The sequence below is a fragment of the Sander vitreus genome, chromosome 17 (assembly GCF_031162955.1).
Source record: "Sander vitreus isolate 19-12246 chromosome 17, sanVit1, whole genome shotgun sequence".
Lineage (NCBI taxonomy): Eukaryota > Metazoa > Chordata > Actinopteri > Perciformes > Percidae > Sander > Sander vitreus.
In genome coordinates, this window is record NC_135871.1 from 29,231,154 (window position 1) to 29,249,417 (window position 18,264).

General features: G+C 41.3%; 2 protein-coding genes across 2 annotated transcripts in view; one reads left to right on the forward strand and one right to left on the reverse strand.

The window, feature by feature from the left end:
• The window catches only part of arfgef3 (ARFGEF family member 3), an 83,314-nt gene extending 77,902 nt beyond the window's left edge, over positions 1-5,412 (reverse strand). The window contains exons 1-2 of the mRNA XM_078273179.1: positions 5,314-5,412; positions 2,325-2,376 (exon numbers count right to left, since the gene is read on the reverse strand). Of these exons, the coding sequence (XP_078129305.1) occupies positions 2,325-2,376; positions 5,314-5,398 (137 nt within the window). The 5' untranslated portion in view covers positions 5,399-5,412. The remainder of the gene's footprint in view (positions 1-2,324; positions 2,377-5,313) is intronic.
• A 7,650-nt stretch (positions 5,413-13,062) lies between these two features.
• On the forward strand, positions 13,063-17,962 carry htr7a (5-hydroxytryptamine (serotonin) receptor 7a). Its single transcript, XM_078273106.1, has 2 exons — positions 13,063-13,692; positions 16,045-17,962. Exons 1-2 carry the CDS (start codon positions 13,112-13,114, stop codon positions 16,931-16,933), a joined length of 1,470 nt encoding a protein of 489 aa, XP_078129232.1. The 5' UTR covers positions 13,063-13,111; the 3' UTR covers positions 16,934-17,962.
• The last annotated feature ends 302 nt before the right edge of the window (positions 17,963-18,264 follow it).

Sequence of the window (18,264 nt, forward strand, 5' to 3'; positions counted from 1 at the left end):
TTTCATAGTTTTATTTTGTTTCTGTCGACTTTGAATGAAAGTTTACATGGAGTCTGGTGGGTTTAGCGAACGCAATTTCGCGGATGTTTGTATGTTTAAAAAACAGATCTTACTCTTTAACAGAAAGGTCGAACTCCTTAGAAATCACTTAGAATATTATATTGTTGTTCCCATCAGTCACTAAGACACTAAAAACATAGAAAAATAGGGTCCAGTAGTTAACCTTTAAGTTTGAACCCAGCTTCTGGCAGCCGTATAGTATTGGAGGTCAGCTTGTTTGGCTACAGTTGCTGTGAACAGCTGCATTTGTATATATATTGTATATAATGTCCAGATTGATTTTCTCCGCGTGCTTTGATGGACATGATAAGCATTAAAGGGGGTGAACTCAACAACAGGAACACCTGTAAAATATGACGAAATTCAAAACTGAAGGCCTGCAACAAATCTTACCAGCTCATGAACTTCTTTTCAGTTGTAGATTCAGCTCTTTACAGGAGAGTGTGATTGACTGTTTGAGGCAGGAACCGCACTTTTAGGAGTGTGGGGACATATACTCCAATCTGTTTCAGCCTTAAAAAACTCATAAAAATCATTACAAATTTAAATAATGACCCTTACGTGCTGTTACATTGTGCAGTTCTCCCCCTTAACTTGCTGAATCACAACTTGTTTGACAGTCTGAGCTAACTGTTTTAAAGCGTCACAAAGTTGATATTTGTTACAGGGCTGTTGTGTTGGATTGCACAACCTTGGTTGGAACTGCGTTCAAACTGAGCGACGTGTAACACTGATGCTTAGAGACACACTGCCCCAGTTCAGCGCTTCAACGCAGTATTTGCATTATCATCCCAGGAATCGTATGACCATTCAAATTCATTCAAATCATACGCAGTGTGTGGAAAAGAAGTGTGCAAGCCAAAGGGCTCAGAGAGGAACAGTTTGAATTTCAATATTTGGTTATCCCTGTATCTGCAGTAAACGCACAGGTACACATACACGGTTTATGTGGCTGAAAGACAAAGCTATCTTGTCTTAGCCACTTCATTCAAGCATTTCATTCCTTACCCTTTCTAGTTTAGTTTGTTTTAGGCCTGTTGTGTTTTGCCATAGCGACTATAACAAGTCTTAAATTCATGCCCTGGAAGCTTTGAGTTGAAGTGAACTGACATGAGCTAAACTGAGTTAAAAGTCCTATGACATGCTGCTTTTTGGATGCTTTTATATAGGCCTCAGTGGTCCCCTGATACTGTATCTGAAGTCTCTTTTATATAGGCCTTAGTGGTCCCCTAATACCGTATCTGAAGTCTCTTTATATAGGCCTTAGTGGTCCCCTAATACTGTATCTGAAGTCTCTTTATATAGACCTTAGTGGTCCCTAATACTGTATCTGAAGTCTCTTTTATATAGACCTTAGTGGTCCCTAATACTGTATCTGAAGTCTCTTTATATAGACCTTAGTGGTCCCCCTAATACTGTATCTGAAGTCTCTTTTATATAGACCTTAGTGGTCCCCTAATACTGTATCTGAAGTCTCTTTTATATAGGCCTTAGTGGTCCCCTAATACTGTATCTGAAGTCTCTTTTATATAGACCTTAGTGGTCTCCTAATACTGTATCTGAATTCTCTTTCCCTAAATTCAGCCTTGGTGCAGAATTACAGCCACTAGAGCCCGTCCCACAATGAGCTTTCCTTAGGATGTGCCATTTCTGTGTGTGTAGCTTTAAATGCTATTGAGGAGGAGAGAGGGGGGGGCAAGGTGGAGAGTGGGGGTGTGGCCTTGACCAACTGCCACTTTGCTTGTTTTCAACCCATGATGTCTCTCTCTCTCTCTCATGGGTGGGCCAAATTCTCTGGGCGGGCAAAGCAGAGAAAGGGGAGGTAACCTTTCCCCTTATGACATCATAAAGGGAAGATTCCTGATTGGCCCATCTGAGCTTTCATTTTCTCAAAGGCAGAGCAGGATACCCAGGGCTCGGTTAACACCTATCACCATTTCTAGTCACGGGGGGGACCATAGGCAGGCTGGGGGAACTCATATTAATGTTAAAAAACCTCATAAAGTGAAATGTTCATGCCATGGGACCTTTAAAATGAATGTATTTATGCCAGGGTTTCCCCCAGGTTACTGCAAGATGTTTTTTGAACTACAGTTACCGTTAGCTTTTAGCACTGCCATAATAGGCCCCTATGAAATCTGCGTTTAGCTTTTTTTAAATTCTCAATTTCACGATTCCGTCCATTATTCTGTTATGTTATCACTGGCTCGCGCCGTGAGCTAAACTGAGTTGAAATGAATTTGAATGTGTGCCGTTTAACTTACCGGAGTTGTGAAGGGGAAATCTTGGCTGATCCATTCGGAGACTCCAGGGTTTCTGTCATTTAATGGCACAAAGAAAAGAAAAAAACGCTTCGATTAACAACACCAGACAGATGCGCTGTATTACATTAACCTAAACCAAACAGAAACATCAATTCCCAGCTGGCATTTAGGCATGTGGATAAAGCAGTTTCCACTGACGTCAGTGGGGATATTATTAGTATTAAAAGGCAGGATGGGCCAGCCTGACCTTTGGTGGCAGGTAAAACTCTGTGAGACAGCAGGTAGAGAATGGGTTTAGATTGTGCTGATGAATGGACAATCATATAATCTCACACACACACACACACACACACACACACACACACACACACACACACACACACACACACACACAGCAAAGGGCATGTTTAAACTTAATAGGGCATGAACAAAGTGCACTGCAGACCATGGAACTACGAACACACGCACGCACGCACGCAATGTCAATATCAAAATGTCAGAGTGACATACAGACATCACTTACTATACCTTTAAAGATTTTATTTTTCACTGTAAATGCATATCGGTATATCCAAATATCGGTTACGGATTTCATTAACTACTAATAATCGGAATCGGCCTTGAAAAAACAGTTTCAGGTCAGGTCAATCCCTAGTTTGGAGACACGCCCATAACATGTAAAGCAAACATCCCAACGCCACCTTAGACACACAGAGACACACACACGTGTATTGAAATATACAGTTCAGGGGCAAGGCAAGTTTACACTAAATCTAGAAGAATACAGTACGCAAGATGCCAGCCTGTGCAAAGTAACAGAGATTTGTGCTGTGTTTCAGAAATGTCAGCAAGTCTCCTATTTCAAGTTTCTACTAGGAAGAATGCAGTGGTGAGTCTCTTGTTAGTCAAACGTGTGAAGCCAAGGTTTCTCACTTTATATTATTATCTGAGCTACGTTATCTGAGGTCATTGCAGCATTAGCTGTACTGTTCACTTTAAAGGCTGCGCACACACGGTGTTACTTTTAGCAAGCTGCAGTTACTCACATTTGAGATTTAGCGTTTGATAAAGCATAAGGTTGTTACTCTGCATTTGTTTTTTTAAATGCAGGCATACTGAAGACATATTAGGTCTACATCTTGAAAAATGAGTCACAAATAAATTGTTTCATTTTTAAAACACTGTAGGTTTTAACAAACATCACCTAAACAGGAGGAAATAGTGCATTTGTTGGGGACTATTTTCAGTGGCGAATGAATCCACATTTGGAGCAGGAATGTTGGATTGAGTCAAACTAAACTACAATGTTTATGACAATGAAGGAACATGTGATGAACATGTCATTGTTGAGATAAGACAATCTACAACATTACCAGCCTCATCCTTCCACTCTATGATCATCTCTGTGCTAAATTAAACATGTTGGAAATGCAGCTTTAAATTCATAACCATTGTACCTGAGCCAATGTTCTGTGCTATGATAACTAGCTAGCTAATATTTTCAAATGCTGTTGACATTTAGCTTTTGCGTGGGGAACCAGATTTTTCTTCTGGTAAAGAAAACAACAATGTCATCTCATCTGATCTTCCTGAGCTCAACAAACACCTACTGTATGTCACTAAACATATTTTCTTTGAGATAGTTTTTAACCACTTTACTGGTATGTGTTGTAAATGCCGTTTCAGAGGCTCTTCTGCCTCGCTGACAAGAGAAAGCTGCTGGAGGAAGCTCCCGACTGACAGTAAGGAGACTTGCAAAGGGTTTCTATTCAAAGTCTGAAAATCTCCTTCATGGTCCTTCATTTCTTCCGTTTCTGTGTATGCAGTGCAAGGTACTCTTAGTCATGGTACCGAGAACCATTTTAATTTGAACCACTCTTTTAGTTGGGTAAGAGAGAAGTAGTGAGTCAGCAAAAATGTGAGGATTGATGATTGTTTATGCTGTACCTTACTGTTATGCTTGTCTTCTATGAGACTTTAAAGACCGACAGCCAGACGTCTTCTGCGACAGAACAAACTACATATATACACCATCATTGGTTGAGCTGTGTTATGCATGATGTCATCATAGGACAGATATTATCACAGCTGCTTAACAAGCTTAAGCTCCTTAAACGCTGTATTTAAACATCAGACATATTTCTGTACGGAACTGCATGTCTGTGGTTCTCAGCGACGTTTTTATAGTGATCTCTTTTACTGTGCTTCATGTCGGTGTTATGTTCTCTATGATCACTGTTGCTGTGTTTACTTATTGGCACAGTGGACTGAAGAATGTATCTACGGTGTATGGAGGTCATTGCATACCTGCTGATGAAATGTAGCCTACACCTTCAAATACCATTCATGTCAACAAACTCAACTCAATAATGACCCCTGTATTTTTTTGTATGTAGCCATGACATTAGGAAATGTATGGGCACTTAAACTGCAATTACATAAAAAAGGTATTAAGTTGTTATACAGAGGTTTGCCTATATACAATACACGCCAGTTAATTAGTAGTACATTCTGCCTCTGAGCAGTTGGAAGTGTAAACTGAAGGTCTGCTAGAATGGTGCATTCATGTGTCATCTTGCATACAGGAAAATTGACTATATTTAGCCTATTGAAAGTGATGCTGCACAATCAGATGTGACTTTAAAAATTGTCTAAACAAAACAGCAGGTGCAGCTTTTTATTCCTTTTTTTGGCTAATGCAGCTTCCCAGCAGCATACAGTATGGACACTGAAAGCCCCTCTATCAGTGTGATGAAGATGGTCGACCACCTTACAACAAATTCTCAACTTGTGAGAACCACAGATTTTCCTTAATACGTCCGTGGTTTTTTTGGAATATTTCTATACCATGGTTTAGGCCTGTGCCCTGTGGGATTAGTGTAGCTGCCTAGTGTTTCCTAAAATCTAGCAGGTGAACACAGTCGCAGATATCCCCCCCATCCTCTTTGCAGCCGGAGAGCCGTGGAGGGGGGCTGTTGTACACACTCACCGCGGGCGTAGACGCAGGCATCGCGGATAGCCTTGTGCTTGTGGCCGGACGCGTCTTTCTGCAGCTTTCGCAGGATTTCCTCCATGCTGGCTCCAAGAAAAGAAACAGGCAGGTTTTGTAATTGTCGTAGAACAGAGACACGCCGTGTGGGTTTTGTCCGTGGTATTTTGTTTTTAAGGTCGCAGTGACAGTGGCAGCATCCCTGACCCCCCCTGATGAAGGCGATGATTCATTCCCAACGACCAGCCAATGATGTCAGGCCAACCGCCAATCCTCCGAAGGTGGAACAAGGAAGCGAATTAGTTTTGTTATTTTTTTTTCTTCGTTTAAATCCACCGCTTTGTCTTCCAGGAACAACAGCGAAGATCCTTTGACATTTGACAAACCCTCATTATAAATTGTCACACATCCGGCGGTTGATACATTCAATAAATAGACGCCCTTTTCTCATCTTCGTCAGTCATTTATTCCCTCAGCGCTGCCTTGTTTTGAAATCCGTTCCGGTTGATACTTGTGATCTTCGCGGGGTCCAGATCCGGGTGCTTTTAATCCCTCATATTACGCTGCTGGCATGCCGGGAATACACCACGGCGCTGCACAGAGTCTTCCGCTAAGAAAGGGGGATTTCTATCCAACCAGGCAACACAGTATTTACACAGTTTCCCCGCGAGGAAGCTTGAAACTGTGGCAGGAGTCAATGGAGTCACTGGAATGGGATTTTTCCTGCTTCGATTTTTCCTTTTTCCTGGGCGACAGGTGGAGGAAGTTTACACAGACCTTCCTTCAGAATAAAAGACCACTTTAATTTACATGAAGTTAAAAATAAAATTGTATGTATACAGTGCTCAGCATAAGTGAATACACCCATGCTAAAGTTGACTGAAAAGAGTAATACAAATTGATCTTAATGCCTTTATTTAAAAAAACAAATGAGGAAAAATCCAACCTTTAAGGACACCAATTTTCTTTGTGAATGAATAATGTATCGTAAATAAATAAATGTTCTTCCTTAAAATACAGGGGGCATGAGTCAGTACACCCCTATGTTAAATTCCCATAGAAGCAGGCAGATGTTTATTTTTAAAGGCCAGTTATTTCATGGATCCAGGATACTATGATCCTGATAAAGTTCCCTTGGTCTTTGGAATTAAAATAGCCCCCCCACATCATCACATCCCCTTCACCATACCTAGAGATTGGCATGGGGTACTTTCCATAACATCATCTCTCAATGCAAATAAAACCAGCTATTAGGCTAACTGAAATAAAATCATGATGGAGCCTTTTATACATTGTCGTGTTTCTTTAGAAATAAACAATGTACAAATCATAGACTGTATATAAGAATGGACCAACAGATCCCGTTGCTCTGGACGGAGACCAGTGAAGGATATTAGAAGCACTTTTCCGGTGAGCGCTGAGCGTTACTGAGCAGCCTCCAACTGAGAGAGACGACGTAGATGTGACGTGAGCAACCTGTCTGAAAGTTGTAAGTCTTCTGGTAGCTGTGCCAAGAGAAATCTCAATCATTCCCAATTTTGCAGAGACGGAGAGCGTAGGTATATGTAAGGAGATAACATAGGCACAGGCTAATTATTGCTAACTAAAATGCTAGTTAACATTAGTAATTAAACGTAAACAGCAAATGTAAGTCCAAACTGCCTGCGAGCTTCTCCTGTACTATACGGTAATTCCTCTACTATGGGACAGTAAGTCGCGTGGTTATGACACAATCATTAGCCTATTTTTACAAAAACGTCTGCTACGGAGCCATAACGTGAGGTACAAGGTAATGGAGCCTTTTATACATTGTCGTGTTTCTTTAGAAATAAACAACGGACAAATAAAGTCTTTAAACGCTTCAGATGTAAAGTTATTCGCTGTCAAAGTGACGTCAAAATGAATGGCGGTCAGTGGAATGCTAACGTCGGGTGATCGCTTTGTAGCATCAAAATGGAACCATAGGAGGTCTGAGCTCTGAAGCGAAGCTTACCCCCTTGGGACAAATAGAGTCTTTAAACGCTTCAGATGTAAAGTTATTTGCTGTCAAAGTGGCGCCAAAATGAATGGCAGTCAATGGAATGCTAACGGGAGGTGATGGCTTGGTAGCATCAAAATGGCGGTCCGAGGAGAAGCTTACCCCCTTGGGTAGACGCTCCATATTCATGCTCCATCTTGAAATACGTTAGCCGGTAAGGGACATACAGGACATACTGCTCCGCCTTTCGCGTTTTCGCTGTCACATGATAAACTCACAGGTGCTGCTAATGCTGCTAACGGGTATCGTAGCTTCCCGGCCCCGGCAAGTTTGAAGAAGGAAACATGGAGGACCACACGTATTCAAAATCCACATTTCAGGAACAGGAGTCTTCTTCTTCGCTCAGAAAAAGAAAAAATATACAGTGGGGCTCGAAAGTTTGGGCACCCCAGGTAAAAATTTGTATTAATGTGCATAAAGAAGCCAAGAAAAGATGGAAAAATCTCCAAAAGGCATCAAATGACAGATTAGACATTCTTATAATATGTCAAAAAAAGTTAGATTTTATTTCCATCATTTACACTTTCAAAATAACAGAAAACAAAAAATGGCGTCTGCAAAAGTTTGGGCACCCTGCAGAGTTTATAGCATGCACCGCCCCCTTTGGAAAGCTGAGACTTGACAGTGTCATGGATTGTTCTCAATCATCGTCTGGAAAGACCAGGTGATGTCAATCTCAAAGGTTTTAAATGCCCAGACTCATCTGACCTTGCCCCAACAATCAGCACCATGGGTTCTTCTAAGCAGTTGTCTAGAAAACTGAAACTGAAAATAGTTGACGCTCACAAAGCAGGAGAAGGCTATAAGAAGATAGCAAAGCGTTTTCAGATGCCAATATATATATGTTTCAGAATGTAATTAAGAAATGGCAGTCATTAGGAACAGTGGAAGTTAAAGCAAGATCTGGAAGACCAAGAAAAATATCAGACGGAACAGCTCACAGGATTGTGAGAAAAGCAAGTCAAAACCCACGTTTGACTACACAATCCATCCAGAAAGATCTGGCAGACACTGGAGTTGTGGTACACCATTCCACTATGAAGAGATACTTGAACAAATATGGTCTTAATGGAAGAGTCATCAGAAGAAAACCTCTTCTACGTCCTCACTACAAAAATCAGCGTTTGAAGTTTGCAAATGAACATATAGACAAGCCTGATGCATTGTGGAAACAAGTTCTGTGGACCGATGAGGTTAAAATAGAACTTTTTGGCCGGAATGTGCAAAGGCACGTTTGGAGAAGAAAGGGCACAGAATTTAATGAAAAGAACCTCTGTCCAACTGTTAAGCATGGGGGTGGATCAATCATGCTTTGGGGTTGTACTGCAGCCAGTGGCACAGGGAACATTTCACGAGTAGAAGGAAAAATGGATTCAATAAAATTTCAGCAAATTTTGGACGCTAAGTTGATGCCATCTGTGAAAAAGCTGAAGTTAAAGAGAGGATGGCTTCTACAAATGGATAATGATCCGGATAATGAGGCGTAAACTGAAGGTTTTGCCATGGCCTTCACAGTCTCCTGACCTCAACATAATTGAAAATCTATGGATAGACCTTAAAAGAGCAGTGCGTGACAGACGGCCCAGAAATCTCAAAGAACTGGAAGACTTTTGTAAGGAAGAATGGGCAAAGATACCTCCAACAAGAATTGAAAGACTCTTGGCTGGCTACAAAAAGCATTTACAAGCTGTGATACTTGCCAAAGGGGGCAGTACAAGGTATTAACTCTGCAGGGTGCAGAAATGGAAATAAAATCTAACTTTTTTGACATATTATAAGAATGTCTAATCTGTCATTTGATGCCTTTTGGAGATTTTTCCATCTTTTCTTGGCTTCTTTATGCACATTAATACAAATTTTTTACCTGGGGTGTCCAAACTTTCGAGCCCCACTGTATTGAAAAGAGCAAGAGACCAGCTTTTTGAAGCGTGAAGGCTACTGTAGCTGTAATACGTACTTTGAACTGCGTGGCGCGAGAGAGTTGATTGCGATAAATGATCTCAACGCTAGATGGGAGAAATTCCTACACATTGGACCTTTAAGTGACATTTTCAATGCAGGACCTTTACTTGTAAGAGTATTTAATACAGTGTGGTATTAGTATTTCTACTTAAGTAAAGGATCGGAATACTTCTTCCACCACTGATGCTTCCTAATTATTTGCTAGACAGTTACATTAATCAAAATGAAAAAGAATGATAACAAAGGAACAATGCCAGGACCTTCATAAATAAAGTTTAACAGGCTTGGTAAACAATTTGTAGCTGTTCAAGAGAGAGGAAGATGATTCATATTCACCAGCTGTTTTAGCTATTCATTTATTCATATATTCTTTGGCTTCCCTTCCTATCAGGATCGTGGAATGGGGCTATAAAAGAATAAGACAAAAAAGAAGGTAAGATAACAAAATGATCACAATAATCCAAGATGGGAGGTGGAAAACAGGTATTAAAATGTCTTATTTTATTAAATCCGAGCAGATGTATACAAAGTGCACAATAAACTGAGGTCTGCAAAGTGTCTGCTGACAATACTAGAAAGCCCTAACACCAGGGGAGCACTCAGAGTCAGGACCAACATTTCCACTAAGCTGGTGGTTTGTAAATACACCAATTCATCACGTTGCTCAAATAATACGATATTTCGTGTCATGTTGTTCCTAAAATGTAGCTGATGTCAGCATGGCTTTGACAGCAAATCTGTATAGATGGAGAGATCCATAGCTCAGGATGCATTGACTGTACTAACACATGCCCAGAGCTACACAAACAAGGGTTCCAGTATGGCGTCAAATCTGCAAGAGCATTGATTTCAGGTGCTGCTGGTGTCCATCGGTAGCCTTTGGTGGTTTACATTCAGAATACAGTATAAGATCCTGATGATAACCTTCAAAGCATTACATGACCAAAAGCAATAATTATGAATTATTTTGACTAATAGTTCAGAGGATGTTGAGTGGATCACAGACTGGTATCAGTCAGTAAGTTGTAAGTTTAGTCAAGATATACTGTTTTGAAATTTTTTTTTCAAATGCTATAAAATTGTATTAGACACCCAAAACTCAATGAAAGTAACCATTTATTTTTCCTGGGAAGAACATTGTGGTTCCATACGTCCAATGTACAGCCATGCATCCATGTTATTATTTAATAATAAGCAAGTTGGTTGAATATTTCTGATATAAAAAACTTTGAAAATGGGTCAAATTTGACCCGAGGACAACACAAGGTTTACAAACCCACCTTTATACATTAGCCTTTGTGTAAAGGGCTGCACCCCTTTTATGCTGTATTTTAAATTGTATATGTATTTTGTTTATTTTTTATTTCTTCATATGTATTGCGCATGTGTGTGTATGTGAAGCACTATGTAACTGCGTGTATTAAGAAGTGCTATATAAATAAAGTGTAAACTTACTTACATTGCATAACTGTGCTACTGCTATGGGTTCAAATGGACTTTTGAATGTTGACGTTCTTCCAAGCTGCCTGACCTGTTTAATAATGAGTCTTGTTTGTATAGTAGGCTATTTTTTGTGGCCCTCTTGTGTATGTACCATGATTAAATGTGACTTTGTAGGGCAAAAGCAACGGTTTCACCTGTTAAGTTACCATTGAACATAGTTTTTTTTTTTTTTAAATATATACTTAATATAACTTCTGGACTCAGAACTTCATATTATAAAAAACAAATGCTACTGCTTCAAATTAAACAATCTAAGGAAGAATATTCCCTTTGGGTGAACTTCCCAAAACTGTGATGAGGGGTCACGTATAGACACTGCTTCATTGTGAGAGTACACAAGCCACAAAGGCTGGAAACTACTGATTTAGAGCGAAGCTTAAAAGGCATTTTTGGAGAAACAACTTCCAGTAGATCACATTAAAGTGAAATTTAACCACAATTTTTGCCAGGGGCCCCCAGGCAAATCCTTGATGGCCTCTACAAGGCCCCAGACCCAAGTCTGAGAACCACAGCTCTTAAAAACATAATTCAATGGTTGAATATTGTAAAGTATAGGACTTGTAAAATACATGCAAATACATTACACTGTGCAATATATCTCCTGTCAATACATAAACACATCTCTTACTGAGAAAAAAAATGGAATTCCAGCACTACACTAGAAATCCCCAGCAGCAACAACATGCAGCAGAGGCGTATGGCCACTTGATGGCGCTACTATCCAAGGCTATCCACGGCATTAGTATTACACACACGTATGGGGTTATCATACAATAATTGTGTTCAGATTAGAAAATGATGAAAAGGCTTTGGGAGCGGTTTGGGTTCCTGCTCTAACTCTAACCCAACAGCATCAATCTCATACCTTTTCAAAGTGAGGTGACGGTAGACTGCACCTCTTTCCCCTAACTCTTATAATGCAATGCCTTGCTTGAACTGTAAGTAGCAGAAATGATTGGAGGAGGGGGAATTAAGGGAAATCAGCACTTTGGCTCCCTCACCTTGGTTACATAAGAACCAAATGATCTTTAAAATGAATGATGTTATATGTGTTGTATGTAGTCACAGTGTATTGTTGTATGTTGTTGTGTGACCTGCATGTTTTGCATGCTATTTGTTTCTTCTGTAATAATATGATATTGTGAAGTAGGGTCAGGACTATAAGCATTATGCTTCTGCCTGCTCCTTCTCGAACTCAACCTTTTTTTTTTCTTTGCTGAAATCGGATTGATTAATCTGTTTGTGTTTTATCCCTGTGTTTCATCTGATTTTTAATTTTTTTTCTTTTACAGTTATGTTCAAGATACATAAATACATTGTCAAAATAAATAAATAATCTAATTATATATATAATTATTACCTGTCTCAATGAAAAAAAAGCTACTTAACCATCCTGTGTCTTAAGTGAAATGATAGAAGTCAACCCTGGAATGGAGACTGAACTGTTACCATCCAAACATATGGCAGAATTCTCCTTATTTTCTTTTCTTGGATGGATTATTTGTTTAATAGTAGCAATTTTCTAAAGTGCCAGGCGACAGCCCACTCTTTCACACCATCATTTATTGTCCATTCACATTCTGTGTAATCTCACGCTTTGTCTTTATCTCTCTGTGCTGTGTGTGTGTGTGTGTGTGTGTGTGTGTGTGTGTGTGTGTGTGTGTGTGTGCGGGCGCGCGCGCGCGTGCGTGTGTGTGTGGAGGGAGAAATGCAAAACCAACATACATTTGAAATCTGGAGAATATGTCGTCATTCGGCGCAATTACGCACGGTGATCCATGGACACAGTTTGTCCTTGCCAAGACATTCCCACTAGAATGAACCCCAAAGAGGCCCCCAAAGATGTTGTTGTCTGTGGATTCCTTTGTTTGCATGTTTACAGTAGATATTCGGCAGCCTATAGGCTATCCAACATGTCTTTTTTTTGACAACTTCTGTGAGATGTATTTGCGCGAATTGTCTATCTTTCTACACATGAGGCTGAAAAGTAGAATGGTTGCCAGGGTGGACAACAAGAAACAAAATCCTATTTTATAGGTCAGTTATTTGGGGAATATGCCTGCAGCGTGCCACGTGCGTAATGACGAGAATGACTCTAAATAGAGGAATTAAGGCGTCGAGGCTTTATGAGGGAAGGAGAGCATGTCAGAGTTTACCGGAGGGAGGAGGGGGGGGCTGTAGAAAAGGAATTACTCATTTCTTACACCAACACCGGTCCGGCACATCCGTGCGAGTCTATGTCACAACCGGACGGGTCTCCAAGTCCATGGATAAAAAGGAACAGAACGCACTAGGATGTTTGTTGTGGGAGACAGTAACGGAACCTTCGGTAGTGGCAACATAAGGTCGTCATTCATGATAGAGGACAGAGCCGGCGGTGGAGATCCCGGGGGCTCCACCAACATCATGATCTTGGAGGCTTTTGCGCCACGGCTGCTGAAGTTTGCGCAGGGCGCCGCAGAGGCAGCAGCAGCAGCAACGACGGCTCCATCCACCTCCAGTCAGCCGCAGGTCATGGAGATGGAGACGAACGGGACCCGGTGCGGCGAGCATATTCTGAGCTACGGCTGGTTTGAGAAAGTCCTGATCGGCGGAGTCCTCACCATGCTCACACTGTCCACCATCTGCGGGAACTTACTGGTGGTCATCTCCGTGTGCTTTGTCAAAAAGTTGCGCCAGCCGTCCAACTATCTGATCGTTTCGCTTGCCGTGGCGGACCTGTCAGTGGCTCTGGCCGTGATGCCTTTCGTCAGTATCACGGACTTGATTGGTGGTCAGTGGATTTTTGGACAGTTCTTTTGCAACGTTTTTATCGCCATGGATGTGATGTGCTGCACCGCGTCCATCATGAGTCTGTGCGTAATCAGCATTGACAGGTGAGATGAACCGATTGTATGCCTTTAGCGGAGTAAAGGTTTTTATTCCTAAATGCAGTACAACAAAGTGTCCAACAATCACACGATATAAAGCTACTTGATTACTATTTAGACAAAAAAAGACACCAGGGCACACAGTTCATATCATTGATTATTAAACTTTAACGCATCGCAGTTTTGGAACCAGACTCTCCCCATTTTGCCAATATACTGCTCCTATCTTTTAATCTCACTATTTCCTACACGCAATATTCTAATAATAATAAAATGCCATTACCCAGTCTAAAGGGGTATTTTGTCGCTCAGTCCTTCGTGACACTGAAACATGGGATTTGTGTCAGGGACGTTAGAGCGCGGAGGCTTACTGAAGTTCAGGGTCTCGCTCAAAGGCACTTTGACAAAATTGGTTGAGACAAAGTGGCTGATGAGGGGATCAAACCTATTACCTTTCGGATTGGTTCTTTGTCCACTCTATCTTTAAATCGATTAAAAGAATCACAGTGGATGTTGAAAGCATTCAGAAGCAGCACGCAGTAAATGCCTCTCAGATTACCCCAAATCTAAAATTAAAATTAAAATCATTTCTTGAACAAACACATGCCTACACATTGGCTGTGGGCTTATTGGATAAATCCAGTATGAAAATGTTGTAAATGTTTAGTTTGAACTGTATTTTTCCAGTGAGGTTTTTAAGTGTGAAGGAATAATACTGGGAGCTGTTCTTTGGTCAAATGGCCGGCCCAGCTTTATTTAACACTAATGACATATGGTCTTTCTCAGCATCCAGTTTTTAATCTGGCGGCTGCATATGGCAACCACAGGTGGTTGTTTAGCACCTTGCTCAAGGGCACCTTGTTGAGAGTGGGGGAGTATTACTCAGGGTAGAATAAGGCAAGGCAAGGCAAGGCACCTTTATTTATTTAGCACATTCATTAACCAGGCAAATCAAACTGCTTTACATAAAATCATTAAAGAGCAATTAATTAAAACCATTAATTAAAGACAATAGAAAATAAAAACAAGCTAAAATAGAATACGACTATTGTAGTGTACTATAGTGCAGTGTAAGAAATGAAACAAATACTTTTTGCAGCAAAAGGATTTAAAAGAACTGAGAGTTGCAGTGGACCTGCAGTTTTCTGGGAGTTTGTTCCAGATATGTGGAGCATTAAAACTGAACGCCGCTTCTCCATGTTTAGTTCTGAATCTGGGGACAGAAAGCAAACGTGTCCCAGACGACCTGAGAGGTCTGGGTGGTTCATAATGTAGTAGACGATCAGAAAAAAAACATTCCGTGCTTTATAAACCAGCATTAGTATTTTGAAATCAATTCTTTGAGAGACAGGAAGCCAGTGTAAAGACCTCAGAACTGGAGTGATGTGATCCACTCTCTTGGTCTTAGTGAGGACTCGAGCAGCAGTGTTCTGAATCAGCTGCAGCTGTCTGATTGATTTTTTTAGGGAGACCTGTAAAGACACCGTTACAGTAGTCAAGTCTACTGAAGATAAAAGCATGGACAAGTTTTTTCAAATCCTGCTGAGACACAAGTCCTTTAACCCTTGATATATTGTTAAGGTGATTGTAGGCTGACTTTGTAGTTGTCTTAATGTGGCTGTTAAAAATTCAGCTCTGAGTCTATGACTACACCAAAATTTCTGGCTTTGTCCAATGTTTTTTGTATTGCAGATTGAAGCTTAGCGCTGACTTTTAATCGTTCCTCTTTGGCTCCAAAAACAACTATCTCCGTTTTGTCTTTGTTTAATTGAAGAACGTTCTGGCACATCCAATCGTTGATTTGTTCAATGCACTTACTCAGTGTTTGTATTGGACCATAGTCCCCTGGTGATCGTCCGCATAATTATGGTAATTGTTTTAGTTTGTTTTTTTTCATAATCTGAGCAAGTGGAAGCATGTAGATGTTAAACAGAAGAGGCCCCAGATTAGAGCCTTGGGGAACTCTGCGTGTCATACTTGTCCGCTAAGATGTGTAATTACCTATAGAAACAAAGAAATCCTTGTTCTTTAAATTGGATTCAAACCAGTTTAGTACTGTGCCAGAAAATCCAACCCTAGTAATATACTACGGTCGGCTGTGTCAAATGCATCACTGAGATCAAGTAATACTAAGACTGAAATTTTGCCAATGTCTGTATTAAAGCGGATGTCAATGAAGACCTTATCATGAGCAGTCTCTGTGCTGTGGTGTGGTCGAAAACCTGACTGGAAGGCATCAAAACAATTGAAAATTCTTTTGTGTTGGACTAGACATGGAAAAAAAGATGAAAAATATATGAAGTGAAATTTGTCTGCCTGTTTATGACACCTTTCATCCAGACATATTTTTCTCTGTAGGTATCTGGGTATCACAAAACCGCTGACGTATCCTGTCCGGCAAAATGGCTGCTGCATGGCCAAGATGGTTCTGTCAGTGTGGCTCCTCTCAGCGTCCATCACCCTCCCTCCTCTGTTCGGCTGGGCACAGAACGTCAATGACGGCAGAGTCTGCCTCATCAGTCAGGACTTTGGCTACACCGTCTACTCTACCGCTGTGGCGTTCTACATCCCCATGTCAGTGATGTTGATCATGTACCACAGGATCTACCGGGCGGCCAAACTCAGCGCTGCCAAGCACACCATCACCGGCTTCCCCAGGGAAGGGGAGTACGGCGAAGGGGTGGATACTCGAAAGGAAAGAGGAGAGCATGAGGCTCACCGGCCGGCAGTATCAGGAGAAACAGGAAGTGTTGAAGGGACAGGGGCTGAACAGGAAGCTGAGGAAGAGGAGGAGAGCTTGGACTGCGTGGCAGCGGCGTTGAAGCTCCAGCGCGAGGTGGAGGAGGAGTGCAGCACGCGTGTCTCTCGCCTCCTCAAGACCGGTGAACACCACCAACGCCGGAAGAGGAAAAACCAGTCCATCTTCAAACGGGAGCAGAAGGCTGCGGCCACTCTGGGCATCGTGGTCGGCGCCTTCACCTTCTGCTGGCTTCCGTTCTTCTTGGTGTCCACGGCCAGGCCGTTTGTCTGCGGAGTGGAGTGCAGCTGTGTGCCGCTCTGGCTGGAAAGAACTCTGCTGTGGCTCGGATACGCCAACTCCCTCATTAATCCCTTCATTTACGCATTTTTCAACCGTGATCTGAGGACCACCTACAGTAACCTCTTGCGGTGCCGCTACAGGAACATCAATCGAAAACTGTCAGCGGCTGGCATGCACGAGGCTCTGAAACTGGTGGAGAAGCTGTAGGTCTGCCAATCAGCGATGCTGCAGAGACCAACAGAGACGACTGCCAGGGAAAACGCCCAGTGGGGCTTAGACTATGGCACAAGGCCACCACCCTGCCAGAATGATTATTTCCTAAAATGTGTACGATGATTGCTGAAGCGAGATGAGGCAGGGTGCTGTGATTAAATGGATACACACAAAGGAACGCTGAAGAAGCCCAAAAAAACCTTTTTGTCAGGGGATTGTGAAAAAATAACAAGGGAAGGTTTAAGTCAGTGGCGATGAATTCATATTGTCTGAATAGTGGCTGCTGCAGTGTTCTCACAACTACTGTCCAACAATTGTAATGGTGGTTGCTACCTTGGTGCATACAAAACTGGTTGCTACCCTACTGAACAGTCTTTTGCACATTTATTGTCACAAAAGTTGGTGAAACTACACATTGACTTTGGACTCATCGACCACCATGAGTGGAAACTTTCTAACTCAGTAGTCAGTGTGTTGTATTTTGAGATTGAGCCAAGGAAACCTGCCCTTACAAACAAAAATGGAGGAGTTCTTGGAACTCAAATGGACCATGAGCCTAGAACACCAGATGTATTGAGCTTCATCACAGCGGTCATCACAGCAGCACTGTTTTTCACTGCTTCTACAGTAAACGTTAAGTTTGCTTCAGTGGACGAGCATGATAACAAGTGGACAAGTTACTGTGGGATTTAAACTCAACTAACAAACTGACATGTAAAATTGTACACAAGTCGATATCCACACTGTTTCAGAGGTCAAACTGGCCCCCTCTGATGATCTATACCTGATTTGAGTTCATATCTTTTGAAGATTTTTTTTTTTTGTTAATATAACTGTATTGAATGTGCCAAAATTGTTTCCCACTACTCAAGTCATGTCCACTACGTTGTTAAAAAAAACAATTTACTGATCAATCAAGATCATATGTTTTGTAACCAGGCAGCTTACTTAAGAACACATATTTAGGAAAGGATGGATGAATGCAGACAAGCCAGAGATGTAAAGATGTACGGAGAGACATGATCACTTTGGATTTTTTCTTTTAACATGCCTGTGCCTTTTACTCTGGTTTAGTTAAAGGTTTGGTTGCAGCACATACAAGTTTCTTTTCAAACTATGCACCTTGTGTTGTGGATTTGACACAATGGGTGACAGTCCTCCGGGCACTCCTAGTTGATCATGGCTCAGTTTTAGCCTTGTTGTTTACTACGATAAACAAAAAAAGGTACTATCAAGACAAAAGATAAATGAGGATAACTATCCCAATCCATATCCATTTAGTACCATGTCAGTATCAATTTAGCAATTGATTACTTTTGGTCCAA

Excerpts from the sequence above, each read along its gene's own strand:
- htr7a (XM_078273106.1), top strand. The coding sequence starts at position 13,112 with ATGTTTGTTGTGGGAGACAGTAACGGAACCTTCGGTAGTGGCAACATA. Across the intron at positions 13,693-16,044 it reads TGCGTAATCAGCATTGACAG|GTATCTGGGTATCACAAAAC; the intron begins GTGAGATGAACC and ends TTTTCTCTGTAG.